The 17,396-nt window shown below is 43.9% G+C and overlaps 1 protein-coding gene across 1 annotated transcript; it reads right to left on the reverse strand.

The window, feature by feature from the left end:
• Positions 1-1,002: 1,002 nt before the first annotated feature.
• Positions 1,003-17,087, reverse strand: LOC308280408 (complex I assembly factor TIMMDC1, mitochondrial-like). The gene is made up of 8 exons (XM_080720676.1): positions 16,962-17,087; positions 15,860-16,217; positions 15,038-15,203; positions 14,457-14,545; positions 13,572-13,639; positions 13,131-13,209; positions 1,966-2,076; positions 1,003-1,554 (listed from the first exon to the last, which is right to left on the reverse strand). Exons 2-8 carry the CDS (start codon positions 16,186-16,188, stop codon positions 1,401-1,403), a joined length of 996 nt encoding a protein of 331 aa, XP_080576802.1. The 5' UTR covers positions 16,189-16,217; positions 16,962-17,087; the 3' UTR covers positions 1,003-1,400.
• Positions 17,088-17,396: the final 309 nt, after the last annotated feature.

Here is a 17,396-nt window from a genome sequence, read left to right on the forward strand (position 1 = left end):
TCTGTACCGAGAGTACAAAGGCAGGGCCCTTAGCCAATGAGGTGCAGCCAAAGGGTAGATCTTTGTGCCCCATACATGGTGTTACATGCGAGCCCACACTGTTTCGTAGGAACAGTATTTCTAGTTATTTTTGTGTTACTTAATAGTTTTAACATGATTAAAAATAAAATATGTTTTCCAAATTGTTTTTGTTTTTATTTTGTTTCTGTTTTGTGAAGCGACTTAAGAGTATTTAGAAGAGCACTATATAAATTGCATGTATTACTATTAAATAAGGCTTACAGTCCTTCCCGAGGGACATGGAGGTTTCCCTTGGGTGAGCCATTTAATCCCCAGTGATGATCTGCTGTAGGTTGCTTGGTACCAAGTCCTCTCAGTTAACAGTGATTTATATCTAGTTGTGTACAGGTGTCACGCAATTGATAAGATGATAAAAGGTCCACTGTTTACCTGGTATCCTAAAGTTTAAATTGTAACACACTGAAAATAGCCGATCTACAAGCTCACAATGTGAGCTTGCAGATGGGCTATTGTGGCTGGATGACACGGTAAGGAACCGCGTATAAATCAGCCATTACTCTCTGGGCTGTCCATCTGCACATCAGACGTGGCTGCTTGCATCGCGGGCCCCAGCTGTTGCTGTGTCACAGCTTGTTTACACATGGGGCCCGTGGTTACGTTTGACCTAGTTGCTAAAAAAGCCCAGGAGGCGAGGCAAACGTCAAAGGCACACTACTGATTAAAGCAGAGACAGGGGGGAAAAAGGGAGGGAAAAAGGAGATGTGTCACTGTTGCCGATCAATGCTTTTAAAGGCTGGGTGCTTACAGTAAACTTACATGGTGCAATGAGGCCGAAAATTAAGATCGATGACCTCACAGGACCAGGTATGCACTGACTTCAAGTCTTTATTTCCCCTGCACACGTAATGACATGTTTTCAATCTCGTCCGTTGAGGCATTCAGCTGTTGGGAGGAACTAATTCAAAGTGGCACATTTTCACTGGAAGTGGAAGCATGAACAAATCCCGTACACACACTGATGTAAGCTCACTGAGGCGTCCCTTAAAACCCACAGTGGCGCACTGCGTAAGGATAGCATGGACAGGTTTTGACAACGTGACGTGCCATTACATTCAAAATAATGAAGACATTGACTATAATACCCACAATCCCTCAGCACTCTGCTCAGGTGTTTCCAGTGCTTCGGTAAATATCATGTGCTCCTTTCTCTCACCCTCAGTCAAGAGTGTCTGTCTGGGAGTCAGACATGTTGCACATGTACTGTACGGTACTGTCCACACATACGAATATTCAGTTTATCTGCATGATTGAGTCCCAATCTCATTGTCCATCATGGATTACCGTCGATCGCACAAACTGCAGTAGTGTTTGGGCTCGTGTCATTGGCTTGTGTGCGAGTCTTGGGCCACGCCCTCATTTGGCGGCAAACTAAGCAGCTCCTGGATCCTCTCCAGGTCCTGATTGGTCACCTCGGCCTGGGCCCCGGGGCTCAGGTCACCAATCAGCTCATCCGTCAGCTGCAGGCGGGCGGCCCTTCAGGAGGGAAGCCATGCGAATGGTTATTAACACAGTCACAAGTGATCCTGGTCTGTCATTGTACACAATACACATCTAGGAAACCCAATCAGTGTAATGAATGCGTATACGTCAAAGTGTCATTTTCCTTGTTTTAAAGGCTATGTGTTACATTTACGTTTTTCTGAACTTAAATGTACTATAATTTGCCTTTAACCACTTAGTTATTAGATAGGCATAACTGATTATTTATCAAAAATCTACCGGTAATTGTGTAAATACTTATCGACACAGTATGAAAATCAAGGTATTGTCCTGGGATTTTGTCCATATCTCCCAGCCCTAAACCAAAGCACAAGAAGATATCCCATCAGGGAGCACAGAGTGAAGGATGTTAAAAACTATAAAGGTATTAAAAATCTGCTGTACCATTCAGCAAGTTTGAGTTCGTACAGCTCTCTACGTTCCCTTCTCCTCCTCTCTCGGGCGGTTTCTCCGGACAGGGACTGCATTCCGAGGATCAGCGCTCCTGCAGGCAGTCTGAGCACAGAATATATTCATATCAAGTCCTCTGGTGTAACTTAACACACTCAAATGATCATTTACAGTATTTTTCTTCCAAGCCCACATGACAAAACATACTGTATGTGTGTCTTTTGACAACAAACTAGCACTGCACCAATGGATCGGCCAGCCGGCCATGCCCACACAGAATGCCGCCATTACATCAACATCGCTATTTTGCACATTCTGTTGTCACATTCACTGAGAGTTTTCAGAGACACAGAATACTACTCAGTGTTTTGGTTGCTAATGGAGCATAACGGCCGGGCTACACCAAGCCGTTTTGCGTGCGTCAGTGCGTATGCGTGCGTATAAGCGTTTTGGATAGATCCAATGTATCTCAATTCAGCCGGCTACACCAGGCACACGGATAGCGCGAACCACGGATACGCATGCTGTAAAAATAGGATCGGTTCTATTTTTTACATACGCGTATGCGTTTTGTACACAGACTCAATGGTCTCCCGCACATACCCCTCCTTGGTGTAGCCAGGGGCTTTTCGCACACGCACAGACAGCGCACGCATACGCGCGCGTTTTCTGGTGTAGTCCGGCCGTTAACCAAACAACAAATGCATTAGTGATGTCTCCTTTTCATGTACTATGAAATATCACAACAGTAATGTGTTTGGGAAGGAATTATAAAGTGTTGATTGAGATTGATTTTGCTCAGTGAAACCTTTGTGATATGGATGTCACTTGAAAGTTTTAAACTGAGACAATCATTTAGTATACTACTGTATGTGTTCTCATCCATGTGTTTCTAGACTGGTTCTTAGAGCCTAATTGAATAAATTCTAAGGCCGGCTTTACACTGCCACTGAAATCTAGCCTGAATCAGATCTGAGTCACTTCAAAAGTGGAATCCGATTTTTTTTAAATAGTCTAAATCCAAACATGTCACATTCAGGTCACATGAAATCCGATTTTGAAAAACCACATCCAGAGGTAGTTTCAAATCCGATCCATATCGGATCTGAGGACATCTGACACAGTCTGAAAGCAGCGACCACATCCACCCCATTGAGTTATATGCAGGTCACATACAAGCCACTTCAAACTGGCCAAGCGTCACCGAGCGCGGCTGTAAATTACATCATTACAGAGCGCGAGTATTTACTATTTGATTACAGCGCACTGAGCACATGAGAAAAACAAAAGAGAAGAGTGAAAACACGTGAGCTAAACAGTGAAAACGAGAGAGAAGAGCGAAACACGAGAGTAAAGAAAAGAAGAGAGAAAAACAATATTAACGTGTGTTTACTATGGTCTATTATGTCGCATTTCCTGAACGTAATCAGAACGTAATCAACCAGCGTCGCCGTAGTGACGTAACGTCATGACGCCTACGTCGTTACCACGGTAACCAAAGCATACATGTCGCCGCAGGGCAGCTTTGGGCTAACGCTGTCTGAACGCACAGATCAGATCTGTGTCACTTGCAAATGCAGTGTGAAACGTCGGACCAAAAGATCAGATTTGAGAACAAATCGGATTTGGGCTGGATTTGACTGCAGTGTAAAGCCGGCCTAAAAGGCCGGCCCTGGCATCTGGTAGGACACCTACAAGTGGTTGACAAGTAGTACTGTCTGAGGCTCATAGGAGCAATATGTCCTCTGGCCAAGAAGAGGGTTGGTCCCTCGTGTGGGAGACCAGGGTTTGAATCCCGGGTAGGACATAAAAAGGTTACGGATCGCAACTTTAAATCAATAACGTGTCCACCTTCCAGACTGCCAGTCATTTCACACATTCTGTAGAACTCCTGATCGCCCCGTGGCTGATACGGTCTGAAGTCACACCCTCCCTGTTCCCCAGTGCCCCTCGACGGCCCGCCCCCTCCTTCTCTATTCTCACACCTCTGGCACGTGCCAGGACCGAGGGGGGGGGGGGGGGGTGAGTTTTGGAGGGGCGGGGACGAGATCTGGAGCGTGATGTGCTTTCCGATTAACTGCCCGCTTTCATTCCGTTCTCCCCCTTCCCCGGGTTGCACCTGGTGCAGCCAGGGCACGAGGGCCGGCCTGTTCACACACACACATGAAATGCTCCAGGTGGCCGGTCACTCACGCACACACAGCGAGTGAGAGGAGGAGAAGAGGAGAGGGGGGGGGGGGGGGGTGAGAGGAGGAGAGAGAGGCTTGAGCCAGCAGATTACACAGAGGCTGTCCAAACCAAGCCCTCCAGTCTGCTACAACATCAATCTCCATTATACAAACGCACAGACACACATCAGACCAACCAAAGGGAGGAGACGGGAGCTGAGACGCTTCCCAATGAGAGAAAAGGAGCCGCCAAGGAGGGAACTGAGAAAGGACACCTCCGACAACAGAGAGAGAATTTTAGAGACAGAGAGAGAAAGAGACTCAGGGACAGAGAGCGCAAAAGCAAAGATTTTTTTACGTTTATGGTTTACCTAATATACTTGACTTCAAAGTTAAGATTGTATTACAGAGATAACACTGTATGTGGAGGAAGGAAGAATAGCTGGGTTCCTATATAAACTCAAGACTCTCCACACACTATAGAATGGAAGTGGCTGGCGGTCCGGGCAGGCGGGGACCCTAGGCTGCAATGCCAGCTTATCCCGATCCCGTCGACCTTTGCTTTGTGTCACTACCCATCTCTCTCTCCATATATTGGCAGTCTATAGGCATAAAAGCCCCAAAATAAATCAGGGACCCGCAACAAAAAAAATAAGAAATATAGCTGCAAGCAGCGATAAAGTGGCCAAGGCATAAAAAGCAGGAAAGCAAAAAGGCATCAAGGGAAAGCAACGAAGACATCAAAGAAAAACTAGAAGCAGTGTTCTTCCGAACAGGACTCCGGCAGGTCAGGTAGGTTTTTTTTTGGCCTAGTGGTGACTCTATAATAGGCCAAAGTGAAAAGGGTGCCACGTGTTCTTGGGCCTTTCACGGCAATCGTACGCTGCATGCGGGATTTGAAGCATTTTGTTCCAAAAATGGGTTTTGCAAAAATTTACCCGCTGGTGGCGCTATAACAGGCCAATGTGAGAAGGGTGGCATCTGTTCCTTGGCCTAGTGGGAATGTGTGTGCAAAATTTCACACACATAGCAGGCTACGTTCATGATTTGAGACATTTTGTTCAAAAAGGAGCAATCCTGCAAACCTTGGAATTCAATGTTAGCCAATTAGATAGAATATGATATCTGACAAATCTGTCATGATTACATCACTGTAGAGACTACTGTGTACTGATTTGTGTGATTTTCGGATAAAATCTGAAGGAGTAATATCGAAGAATGTGTTTAACATACTGTAAGTCGGCCTTCTGGTGGCGCTATAAATGGCAGATGTGAAAAATGCAGGGCACAGGTTTTTCCTTGGCCTCTGGGAAGTGTGCATACAAAGTTTTGCACTAATCGGTGGTTATAGGTAAAAGCACAAATTGGCCTCTACACAACATGTATGCAAAAGACTGTAGGCCTATATGCAACAGACATAAAAAAACTGTGATACTATGCACAGTTTGATGATGTACATAGTAAGCCTGGCTGAGCTATGAAGACCATATGAATCAGCCAGGCTATGAATCTCATAGGGCAGGAGCCTATCTCCTGTTTCTGTAGCGTAAGGCAGCTTGATGTACAAGTACATCATGACGCTAGTATGTCGCAGGGAGTTACCCCCAATCCAACCCTTGATGCTGAGTTTCAAGCAGGGAGGCACTGGGTCCCATTTTTTAGAATCTTTGGTATGACGCGACCCGGGTTTGAACCCGGATCTCCTAGTCTCAGGGCAGACACTCAAACCACTAGGCCACTGGAGCTGGTACATGATATCATTGCAATCCTTGAAAATCACAACATAGGTGTAGACATGACAGTTTGTATTATAATGCTTGTTTCAGTATTTATGATGCAAAATACATTATTTAGTAATGGCGGATATTAAAATACGCATCAAGGGGGGTTGGGGGACATTTTTAGGAAGGCTCCATATGAGACATTGTTCAAGGAACCAAACTGTAAAGTCTACTAAATGTCATGGTATTATGCTTATATAAACCCCAAGCAGGATTCGATCCAACGACCTTCTGCATGAAAGGCATATACCCTGACCACTACACTAGGCAGCCACAGGATCTGTTGACCATGTTTGTTTAAAAAAAAAAGTTCTATGTAGTTTGAGTGCCTTGATTTTATTGATTTATTTTTGCCAGACCCAGAGGGTCGGCCTACAAAAGGCTTTGTCTGTCGGTCGGTCTGTCTGTCGGTCTGTCCCTCTTTTCCTCACTGTGCACACACAGGTGACGGCACTCAAGGCAATCAGCCGAGCAAGGGAGGGGCAGATGCGTGTGTGTGTAACACACACACACACGCACGCACACACGCACGCACACACACACACACACGCACACGCACACGCACGCGCACGCGCACGCACACGCACACACGCGCACGCGCACACGTGCACACGCACACGCACACACGCACGCACTCACACGCACACACGCACGCACTCACACGCACGCACTCACACGCACGCACGCACTCACACACACACACACACACACACACACACACACACTCATACACAGCTGCACCCCTTCCTTGCATTCTGATTTTCATTGCGGGTCTGGCAGAACCAGGTGACCTGGTCTAGTTTATATTTTGGAGGCTTGGGGTGAAATCAATCTGAGTAAATGTAATCGGAGTATTTCTGACATTTTCGAGTGATCATATTTTCTTTTACTCAAAACAGAAAAAAACAGCCGGTAGAGAAGGGCTCATTTTACTCAAAACAGAAAAAAACAGCCGGTAGAGAAGGGCTCATTTTAAACATGAACATGATCTGGAGCTAGATCAGATGTGTCAACATTAAAGAGTTTGACATATGCACATGCCATGGGCATCCAGGATGTTAACATCAACTCAACCCAACGTGGGGTTTGAACTGCCAACCATCCGTATACCAGGCACAGGCACTGACCACAACACTGCGGCAGTCACACATTATGGACCCGTCATTTAAAAAAAAAAGAAAAGAAAAAAGAAAAAGTTTCATGTAAATCTACAGTAGTTGTGGGGCTCATTTTAAACATGAACGTGATCTGGAGTTAGATCAGACGTGTCAACATTAAAGAGTTTGACATATGCACATACCATGGCATCCAGGATATTAACATCAACTCAACCCGATGTGGGGTTTGAACTGACAACCATCCGTATATCAGGCACAGGCACTGACCACTACACTACAGCAGCCACACATGATGGACTTGTCATTTTTAAAAAAAAGAAAAGAAAAAAGAAAAAGTTTCATGTAATGTACTTGACGCCTTCTTTCAAAATGATATAGTGCCCCCCTTTGGCCAATTGGGGTAAGATTGGTTTCAGCGATGTTTGGACTATCCCTCTACAGTAGTTCATCATGAAAATTTTACTTTGCATGTATGTTTTAGAGGCAGGAGAATAATTTGCATACAACTTGCAATATTTATTGAATTATTAAAAATGCATATTTCAATTTTTTAAAAATCCGATCTGACAGATTTTTAGATATTGGTCCAAAGTTCATGTAAAAAAAGTTCCGTGCACGTGACGCGAAAGTTCCGGAATAAAAGCGGGTTTAAGTGTTTTACAAACTGCTCAAAATTGCGGAAAATCTAAGGACGGAGCTTACTTAACAAAGACACGGATGTCTTCCGCTTGAGTCAAGGCACGCGTGTAACCAAGTTGCATGTCTTTAAACGAAACGAGGCATGACTTATGCCCCTTTAAAGTTTGAGTTTTCAAACGCTTCGTATAGCGCCCCCCTTTGGCCAATTGGAGTAAGATTGCTTTCAGTGATATTTGGACTAACCCTCTACATATTTGCCAAATGCCATGAACGTGTCACTTTGCATGTATGATTTAGAGGCAGAAGAATAATTTGCATATAACTGCAACATTGAGTGAATTATTAAAACATAATGTTTCGCTTTAAAAGAAATCCGGCCGCTGTGCGATGACCGTGTTGGTCCAAAGTTCATGTAAAAAAAGTTTCGCGCACGTTACGCGAAAATCCCAGGAGGAGATAGATTTTCACTGTTTTTCATATAATTCAAAATTGTGGGAGAGGTAAAGGTCAGAGGTCAAAAGTCAGAGCGTAAAAGTTGTTCGGCATGAGGAGACGCATACTTGTATACAAGTTTCATTGCTGTACCTGAAACAGGGCATGAGCTACACCAGTTCAAAGTTTGCACTTTCGAAGGCTTCCTACAGCGCCACCCTTTGGCCGATTGTTGCGAGCTTCGCGTTTTAGCCGTTTGGCATAGTCCTCTGCCATACTGCCATGAACGTGTCACTTTGCATGTATGATTTAGAGGCAGAAGAATAATTTGCATGAAACTGCATTATACGGTTAATTATTAAAAAATAATGTTTCGCTTTAAAGAAAATCCGGCCGCTGTGCGATGACCGTGTTGGTCCAAAGTTCATGTAAAAAAAGTTTCGCGCACGTTACGCGAAAATCCCAGGAGGAGATAGATTTTGACTGTTTTTCATATAATTCAAAATTGTGGGAGAAGTAAAGGTCAGAGGTCAAAAGTCAGAGCGTAAAAGTTGTTCGGTATGAGGAGACGCATAAGTGTATACAGGTTTCATTGCTGTACCTGAAACAGGGCATGAGCTACACCAGTTCAAAGTTTGCACTTTCGAAGGCTTCCTACAGCGCCACCCTTTGGCCGATTGTTGCGAGCTTCGCGTTTTAGCCGTTTGGCATAGTCCTCTGCCATACTGCCGAGTTTCGTAAAAAGCGACTGCACGGTCTAGCCGCTAGAGCAAAAGTGGCGGAAGAATAATAATAAATATAGCTGCAAGCAGCGATAAAGTGTCCAAGGCATAAAAAGCAGGAAAGCAATAAGGCATCAAGGGAAAGCAAAGAAGAATATCAAAGAAAAACAGGACCGAACAGGACTCTGGCAGGTCAGGTAGGTTTTTTTTTTGGCCTAGTGGTGACTCTAATAGGCCAAAGTGAAAAGGGTGCCACGTGTTCTTGGGCCTTTCACGGCAATCGGACGCTGCATGCAGGATTTGAAGCATTTTGTTCCAAAAATGTGTTTTGCAAAAATTGACCCGCTGGTGGCGCTATAACAGGCCAATGTGAGAAGGGTGGCATCTGTTCAGTGTAAATACTGAATAAAAGTACAAATGTATTGGCATCAACTTGACATTTTTTGAAAATAGCAGATCTACAAGCTCACAATGCAATGCATGAGCATTTACTGGAGTAGCCTAGAAGTAAGACTATACAAGTGAAGTATAAAATACCTCAAAATTATACTAAGGATAGTATTTGAGTAAATGTACTCAGTTACTTTTACACCACTGGCATTGTAGACCCAGATGCTTGTGAAACATGATAAAGAAATAGTCATGCAATAGTATGAATTTCAGTTTATTTACACAAAGGATTTGCAATTGCAAAATATTATAGCAGCATTATTTTCTAGCAGGCTAGCAGAGTCAGACTTAACTAAAGTTAAATTGTTTTTATTGAAAAACGTTGAGGGGAAGGCGGCTGGGGGTCAAAACTTGGAACTTTAGGGGCTCACATGGGGCTGCCGTCCTGTGGGCAGAGCAGACTATGGATTCCAATTGGGGGGTGTTGGAACCCAGCCAGCCTAGGTGGGGGAGGGAGAGAGAAATGAGGTGAGCTTCAGAATAATTACAGTTGAGCCACAAGGTAGAGAAGAGGTGTTCAATCTGCCCGTTCCACACAGTTCAGAATAATGAACCCACTTACACTGCCTTTCTTTGGCTCCAATGAAGCAATCTGGGAGCTGGTACTGATTGTCAGATGGGCTTCAGGTGTGAGGCTGAGCTTCCCCTGCATGGTTTGAAACAATGAATAAATGAATGCACTCAAACATCATTACTTTATAAAGAAACTCAAAGTCATTACTTCAAAATCAAAATAGGAATGTGTGTCACTGCGGCTGCTTTTTCCTACCCATAGGTCAGACAGGATTGTGTCAGTCTTTCTGCAGGCTCGCCATCTTTCAGATTCAGTTCTAGGGAATAAACCTGGCCTGGATCAAAGAAAAAGGCCAAATGAATAGAAAAACAACAAATTCAAATAATCTGCTGCACTACAGGCTTGAAACAAAATAATTCCATTAATCTGCCCAACTAGGCATTGGCATTAAACTCAAAATACATCAATTCAATAATCAACATTGCATTACATTCCAAAAGAAATTGTTTAACATTTAGATCCCAAAAACAACATAACATTACAGAGCACATGGTCACTCACCAAGTCACAATGTTCCTCATTCACACAGCCAGTGTAGCGAGTGGATCAGGTAGGTATGGCATCTAAAAGTCAAATTATTGCATGGGTAAGTATAAATAATTAATGAATTAAACTGTCAGAAATTGGAATAGTTGTTGAAATAAATAAAGAGTACATACCTGCTGCCTGTAACACCTCCAGTGTTGTGGACCACACTGAGCAAGTTACTGCAGAAAGTCTGGCTTTATACTGGGTGTGGTTTGATTGCAAATTGCTGGGCAGCTGTGTTTGGGTCTATTCTGCATTAGAGGTGGGATTTATGGCTCTTTGAAGTGAGACAGTACCATCGATCTGGCTCACTAAAAAGAGCCGTTCAAAAGACTGGCTCATTTGGCTCCTTGTATATTTATATATTTTTAAGAAGAATTTGTTTAAATACGAATCCACAAGGTGGCACCACATTCCTCTGCTGACAGTTGAGATCACAATTTAGTATTTACCCTTTTCATAAAATGTGTGTGTAAATTAAGCTACCTTGACTTTTGTTATTCATAAAACACCTAAAAAAAACAAGCAGGCAACAATGAACTCGCTCCTCCACTTGTTCTCTCTCTCTCACTCACTCACTGTACTCAGTCAGTACTCAGTGGAGTAGCAAGGAGATGTTGAATTGGGGGGAGGGGGTCTCCCCCCCAAATGAACGGCTCTCTACTGCGCAAACCGGATCCCATCGTTCACTTCAAAGAGCCGTTCAAAAGATTCGATTAGTTCGCGAACGTCCCAGCTCTATTCTGCATCTAGCCTAAGGCCCAGATCATGGGAAACCCCTACTCACGTCAGGGTGGGGGGTCCCCAGTTCAAATATGATTCTTTTTGGTTTCAGTGATATTTGGACTTACCCTCTACAGTATTTCATCATGAAAATGTGACTTTGCATCTATGTTTTAGAGGCAGAAGAATAATTTGCATAAAACTTGCAATGTTGATTGAATTATTAAAAAAGCATGTTTCAATTTAAAAAAAATCCGATCTGACAGATCTTTAGATATTGGTCCAAAGTTCATGTAAAAAAAGTTCCGTGCACGTGACGCGAAAGTTCCGGAATAAAAGCGGGTTTAAGTGTTTTACAAACTGCTCAAAATGGCGGAAAATCTAAGGGCGGAGCTTACTTAACAAAGACACAGATGTCTTCCGCTTGAGTCAAGGCACGCGTGTAAGCAAGTTGCATGTCTTCAAACGAAACGAGGCATGACTTATGCCCCTTTAAAGTTTGAGTTTTCAAACGCTTCGTATAGCGCCCCCCTTTGGCCAATTGTAGTAAGATTGCTTTCAGTGATATTTGGACTAACCCTCGACATATTTGCCAAATGCCATGAACGTGTCACTTTGCATGTATGATTTAGAGGCAGAAGAATAATTTGCATAAAACTGCATTATACAGTGAATTATTAAAAAATAATGTTTCGCTTTAAAGAAAATCCGGCCGCTGTGCGATGACCGCATTGGTCCAAAGTTCATGTAAAAAAAAGTTTTGCGCACGTTACGCGAAAATCCCAGGAGGAGATAGATTTTGACTGTTTTTCATATAATTCAAAATTGTGGGAGAAGTAAAGGTCAGAGGTCAAAAGTCAGAGCGTAAAAGTTGTTCGGCATGAGGAGACGCATAAGTGTATACAGGTTTCATTGCTGTACCTGAAACAGGGCATGAGCTACACCAGTTCAAAGTTGGCATTTTTCAAAGGCTTCCTACAGCGCCACCCTTTGGCCGATTGTTGCGAGCTTCGCGTTTTAGCCGTTTGGCATAGTCCTCTGCCATACTGCCGAGTTTCGTAAAAAGCGACTGCACGGTCTAGCCGCTAGAGAAAAAGTGGCGGAATAATAATAATAATAGTGATGAAGTCCAATAACAATGAGTGGCCATTTGCCACTTCGTGGCCTTGGCCACTAATAATAGTAATGATGAAGTCCAATAACAATGAGTGGCCTTTTGCCACTTCGTGGCCTTGGCCACTAATAAAAGAACCCAATCCACCAGGACTACCTTTGTATGAACATACAACACGTGACGTAGATTCTCATCCCTTCTCATCCCAGAAACTGCGGAATGACATCACTCTAACAAAGAATATCATTATCGTTTGCTTACTCGCTTTAGCAATATAAACGTATGTTTCCCATGCAGGGGAGAGAACAGAGGGAGACAGAGATAGGTAGGGCAGAGATTCGACCGGCTGAGCTCAGATGGAGATGAGAGACTGGAAGAATAACAGAGACACTACAGTTAACAACTCCCTGCTTTAGTACCCGGAACATGGACCTCTGTGGAGCACATGAGTCCCCCTGGCACCCAGCACTGTGTGTGTGTGAGACGTGTGTGTGTGTGTGTGTGTGTGTGTGTGTGTGTGTGTGTGTGTGTGTGTGTGTGTGTGTGTGTGTGTGTTGGGGGGTGCATGGGGTGCAGCTGGGAGACAGAGGGGTTGCTGCGAGGGACGCAGCTGGCAGCCAGAGAGCTTGCCGCCGCTAGCCACGCAGGATCGACTGACCACACCACGCGGGCGTGTACACACACACACACACACACACTATGCACATACACACATTATGCACATACATACATACACACATGCACGTCAACCACATCAAGTCTTCATTTGTAACTGTAAGCAATCTTGCCTGAACACGGTATTTAAAAGGTATCTACTGTATCTATCTATCTGCTTGGTTTTAAATGTAAACAAAGTGATATAAACAATTATATTTAACTTAAGTTATACAGTGGTGTCAGGTGGTCTCACCCCATAGCGCCTCCAATGATGGTTCCTGCCACCAATCCCCTCAGGCCAAGGTTTAGTCTGAAAAGGCCTCCAGTCACAGCTGTCCACACACACACACACACACACACACACGCACGCACGCACGCACGCACGCACGCACGCGCGCACACACACACACACACACACACACACACAGCATTTTATTAAAGGCGAAAATAGGCATACTCTTTCAATAAGTGATGCGCTGTGAGACTGTAGTGTACATCAAAGTATAAAATAGTGGTTAAGCTTCATTAGTCACAACTCTTCTAATCTCTTACTACTACATATGTGAGAAGCAAAGCATTTGTTATGGTGATATGTACAGTACAATATTATCAATGTCATTCTATTATTAGTATATTAAACATATACAACTAGCTAATTCTGTGACATAATTGTGCTTTTCAGTGACTCTCTCACCTCCAGCTGCAGCGTAGTGGCTAAGGACACTCCTGTCTCTGTACACGGACAGACCAGTACTCACAGAGCTGAGGAAGTCAAAAGTAAAATACTTTAAATTCAATAGAATGAAGCAATAGGATTAACGTTAAAAGCTGCACTTTGGCAAGCGGCAGCAAGGGGTATCTGTATTCATACTAGTGCGCCACTGAAGCTCACTGTGGTAAATGTACAGCATTGTAATCAAGGGCAATGAGCTAATACATGTAACACTTCTAAGGAACTTCATGCTTCAATGCTTGGCCCTGAATTGTATGTCTGAATAATTAACCCCATACGAGCCTGAGTGCCTGACTGTGAGGGATTGACAAATTGAAAAAATAAAAACATATTTAAATAACTTAAAAACAAAACTTGATCAAACGGTTTGATTCCCTTAATTCATTTTTCTTCTTTTCTCATTGCAATTTATATTTTATACATGTTATTATATTTGTATGTTACTTGACAGCCTACCCAGGAGTCAGGAATGATGCAAGTTGGGAACGAGACAAATAAGGAATCCCTGGTATCGCACCCTGTTATGTAATATCCATTATACCCGTTGTCAGAGTTATCCATTGTCCCTTTTAAGTGTATTATTAATACTAGGGGTGGCATAGCTCAGGGGTAGAGAAACTGTTATTAGAGCACGAAGGGTTCCCAGTTCGAATCCGGGCTCCCCCTGAGTTAATGTCGAAGAGTCCTTGAGCAAGACTCTGAACCCCTAGTTGCTCCCGGTGAGTAGGTTGGTGCCTTGCATGGTTTCCTCCGCCACCGGTGTATGAATGTGTGGGTGAATGTAATGCACAATCTATGTAAAGCGCTATATAAATGCACTATTTACTATTATTTATTTTTGCTCACTTGAACAATGTGACGAAAGCAGTCACCCTCCAACTCCACCTCCAACCGTGTCGGATAAAGCCCCGGACGGCGGCGTGGTGGGCTGAACGCTGAGACACCGTGAGGACAGAGACACAATGAGAGACACATTGAGGACAGAGACACAATGAGAGACACATTGAGGACAGAGACACAATGAGAAACACAGCTATAGGGTGTGCCAATATGTAGTTCTAGAGCGGCCATTTCTTGGGTCAACACAGCCTTACACAGGTGTTCTGATTGGAGTAGAGCATCAGTTCTATGCCAATCAAACAATTGAAACACCTGTGTTTGACCCAAAATATGGGAACATTGGTTCTGAAAAATAGCAGATATACCGGTACAAGCATTTTTGAAAGATCTTGAAAGTGTCAATGGCAAAACATTTTCAGATGGGGATCCACGGCCAAATACATGTTATTTTGGGGGTCTTTGGCACAAGAACGTTTGAGAACCACTGATTTAGAAGGGATTTGTAGAATCGGCTTCAGGTCTTAATGGGTCCATAACGGCAGAAAAATCTACCATAATATCCACACACACACACACACACAGTTTACCACCGCGTCCACACGGCTGGTATAGATCTCAGCCTGGCTGAGTTGGATGAAGCGCTGCCTGGCGTGGCGTGCGGCCGGCAGGCCTCCATAGATCATGCCTCCAACTGCTGCAGTTAAACCACTCTTTATGACATTGGTCAGTTCCTCTGGGTAGCGCTGGGTCTGGCTGGAGGGACAGACCATGTACAATCAAGTGTTATTTCTTATCTGGTGGTGGCATACTAATCATACTACTACTACAACTTTAATAATAGTAGTCATTATCATGTTTTATGATAAATGTACTTTCTGATTAAACTGTGGCGTTTAGACCACTGGTACTCAATCTTTTTGATTTGAAGGAACCCCAATTTCATATGCATTATCTCAGGGACCCCTAAGATCTTTTTTTTTTTTACTGTAGACATGTTTTGGTCTACTGGTAAAGAGAGAACAGTGTAACCAGTAACCAGTAATCAGCAGCCATTCTTGTACATTATCTACTAATGTAATTGTAACTAGGCCTGTAACAATTATTACATAATCGTCTAATCACAATTATTTGATTCTTTTGTCATAATCGTTTCCATGTTTAAAAATGTTCATATATTTTCCAACATTTTCAAAAATGGTGGAAATAGACGCATTGTGAGCTTGTAGATCTGCCCCATTTAAAATATGATTATTTTGGGGGTCCCATCCTGAAAAGGTGCTTTAGAGAAGCAAATAAGCAATACCATGGGTGGGGGTGGGCGAATAAAATCAGTTACTTAAAACACTGCCAGAGCAGGAACAACAACAACAACAACTGTATCAAGGTGAATGAATGACAGTAGCACTGACTCCCGGTCGAAGAGATCCTTGATGCGGTCCCAGCCCGTGTCGGGGAACTCCGGTTTGCCGACAAGCCTGGGCACGTTGCTGGGGACGATAGGGGCAGCCAGGGAGGAAGAGGAGGATGAGGAGGTGGATGAGGAGGAAGGCGCCTGTGCCTCGTCGGCTGCATGGACCCGGGGGAGCGGGAAGCAGAAGGAGGAGAAGAGAGGCGACAGAGGAGGAGGAGGCCTCGCGATCTGGATGCAGGGGCCGGTGAGGATCGCGCCCCGGGGGCCTGAATCTGTCTGGGCTGCTGCTGCTGCCGGGCCCTCCGTGGGCCACTGCCCAGGACGCATCACGGACGCACGGTTCAGTTGTCACAAAGCTGCGGTGGTGGAGGGAGGAGGAGAGAGACACGAACACATGGCCATCATGATGATGGGATGGGACTCACTACATCTGCATCTTCTAAAATAGACAGCCTCGAGGCACGAGGCTGCACGTCACTGCCATCTGCATTCTGTTCAATGATACATTGAAACCCTCTATGTGTTAATGCAGTGGTTATCAACCTGTGGGTCGGGACCCCCCAGTGGGGTCGCCAAATTATTTTGGGGGGTCCCCCGATGATTAACTTAATGTGCAACATTGTTTTCTCGCAGATTATTTTGGGGGTCACAACCATAGAGTATATGGTCTAACTTGAGAAGTTTGAGAACCACTGTGTTAATGTATCTATTTTTAACTCTAGAGAGAGAGAGAGGGTACACATTATGGACCTGACGGGTCCATTTGGTTACATTTTGAACCCTCTCACAGAAAAATCACAACAGATTTCAATAGATGTTTTTTTGCAACCCTTGTTAATGATAAGACCTCGTTTAACTGATTTCGCTATCATTCTACACACTGTGAACATTAGGAATCCAATGTAATGGAGCATGGACTCAAGACAGTACGTGCTGTAATACTAAAACAATTATAATATTTGCGTCTATATTAATAACATTAGAGTAATGTATAATGGTAACAGTGCCTGTCTGACTGTCACTGTCATGTCATTACATTAGTGTTAGAAGCTGCTACAGTAGCATTAGCTTCATAGCATTCTATCACATTAACAGCTTACCGGTGGACAGCAATGATCCATTCACTGCCTGCATCACAGCAGCACCACTGTTGGTTCCTGCTGACGGCTTCTAAGATCTATATCTACAGATAAATACACTATTAATGTTCTGCATGCATGACATTCTACTAACCGGCTTCACTGACACTGGCCGACCCTTCACCTTGACTGTGATGCAGTAGTACGTGATGTGAGAAAACAGCGACGCCTGTTGGAGGAGGACCGAATGTTCAACGTGTTATCAGTTGGAAATGGTGAAACAATCTTCTGTCCTGTGGAAATGTATGATTTAATACTATATTTTCATATTATGCTATTCTTAATGATTATTGCCCATGTTCCATCTTCATTAGCTACTATACTGAGAAGGATTGTGTTTTATCTGGTTATTGACTGTGGGCATCTGACACGTTTGTCCTCCAACCCAGTTGTATT

Source organism: Nannobrachium achirus, assembly GCF_963921795.1.
Source record: "Nannobrachium achirus genome assembly, chromosome: 24".
NCBI classification, from domain to species: Eukaryota; Metazoa; Chordata; class Actinopteri; order Myctophiformes; family Myctophidae; genus Nannobrachium; species Nannobrachium achirus.

Coding starts and splice junctions, on each gene's coding strand:
- LOC308280408 (XM_080720676.1), bottom strand. CDS start 16,188: ATGCGTCCTGGGCAGTGGCCCACGGAGGGCCCGGCAGCAGCAGCAGCC. Junction 15,204..15,859: donor AAGGATCTCTTCGACCGGGA/GTCAGTGCTACT, acceptor CTGTCCCTCCAG/CCAGACCCAGCGCTACCCAG. Junction 14,546..15,037: donor CCAGCCGTGTGGACGCGGTG/GTAAACTGTGTG, acceptor ACGGTGTCTCAG/CGTTCAGCCCACCACGCCGC.